The 1,043-nt window shown below is 53.4% G+C and overlaps 1 protein-coding gene across 1 annotated transcript; it reads right to left on the reverse strand.

Annotated features, from left to right (window-relative positions):
- Positions 1 to 252: 252 nt before the first annotated feature.
- Positions 253 to 666, reverse strand: LOC136515652 (uncharacterized). The gene has a single exon (XM_066509182.1). It carries the CDS (start codon positions 664 to 666, stop codon positions 253 to 255), a length of 414 nt encoding a protein of 137 aa, XP_066365279.1.
- Between the last annotated feature and the right edge of the window lie 377 nt (positions 667 to 1,043).

A 1,043-nucleotide genomic window follows, 5' to 3' on the forward strand; every position in this document is an offset into this window, starting at 1 on the left:
AACAGAGTTTGCTAACCACTCAGGATGATACACTTTTTTAATAAATCTGGTAGCTAGGAGCCATTTTATTTCTACCCTAACAACCTCCTTCTTGTCTGGCGTGAATCATCAGAGTTTTTGCTTGATCGGTTTGGTGGTCGGTGAGACATTCAAGGAGTGCTTGATCTTCTCCTATGGTACCCCCGACATGTCTACAGGTTTCCAAGCAAACACATCGGCGTTGGCACACAGGAAGGAGATGAGCGTGCTTTCCTATTTGAGGTCAAGGTGAGCCCCAATCTTGACAGTCTTGGAGGGGTCGTTGAGGCCGAAGCCGACCTCTTTTGTTTCCTTGGACTTGGCAGAGGCACGTGGAGGCCCTAGCACTGGGATCTCTAGGTCGTCGGTGGGCATCGTCTTGGCGTTAGTGACCACGCTGGCCATCTGGATGGAGAGGTCGGTGGCTTCAACGAGGGCAAGACTCTCTGTCTCACAGGCGTAGGCGATGGAGAGGTTGGCCCATAGGGCCAGGACTCCTACAGGCGAAGGCATCTTCAACACCAAATAGGAGTAATGCGGTACGACCGTGAACTTGGCCAGAGCTAGATGACCAAGTATGGCATGGTAGGCGGTGTTGAAGTCGGTGACGTAGAAGTTGATGTGCTCGACACGGTAGTTGCTAGCCATGCCAAACTGTACTAGGAGGGAGATCTCTCTAAGCAGTTTGGATGCCCTGCCAGGTACCACACCCTAGAAGGAGGAGTCAGAGGGTGCGAGGTCTCCTATCCTAAGGCCTAGCTCCTTTAGGGCTCCGACGAAGAGGAGGTTCAGGGCGCTTCCGCCGTTGATAAGTACTTTCCTAAAAAGCACTTTCCTAACGGTTGCATCAAGAATGAGGGGGAAATGCCCTATGTAAGGGATGTCCGCCCACTGGTCAGACCTATTGAAGGTGATGGGGACCTCAGACCAGGGGCGATAGCTGGGGTTGGCGATGGCATCTTCCACGTTGACAGCGAGCACCCGGCGGGCGCTGAGCTTCCAATCTCTTCTGCTCTCGGCGGCGA

The sequence above is a fragment of the Miscanthus floridulus genome, chromosome 17 (genome assembly GCF_019320115.1).
Source record: "Miscanthus floridulus cultivar M001 chromosome 17, ASM1932011v1, whole genome shotgun sequence".
Taxonomy (NCBI): domain Eukaryota; kingdom Viridiplantae; phylum Streptophyta; class Magnoliopsida; order Poales; family Poaceae; genus Miscanthus; species Miscanthus floridulus.

What these genes read in the sequence shown, in the direction of transcription:
- LOC136515652 (XM_066509182.1), bottom strand. Translation starts at nt 666, where the DNA reads ATGGCTAGCAACTACCGTGTCGAGCACATCAACTTCTACGTCACCGAC.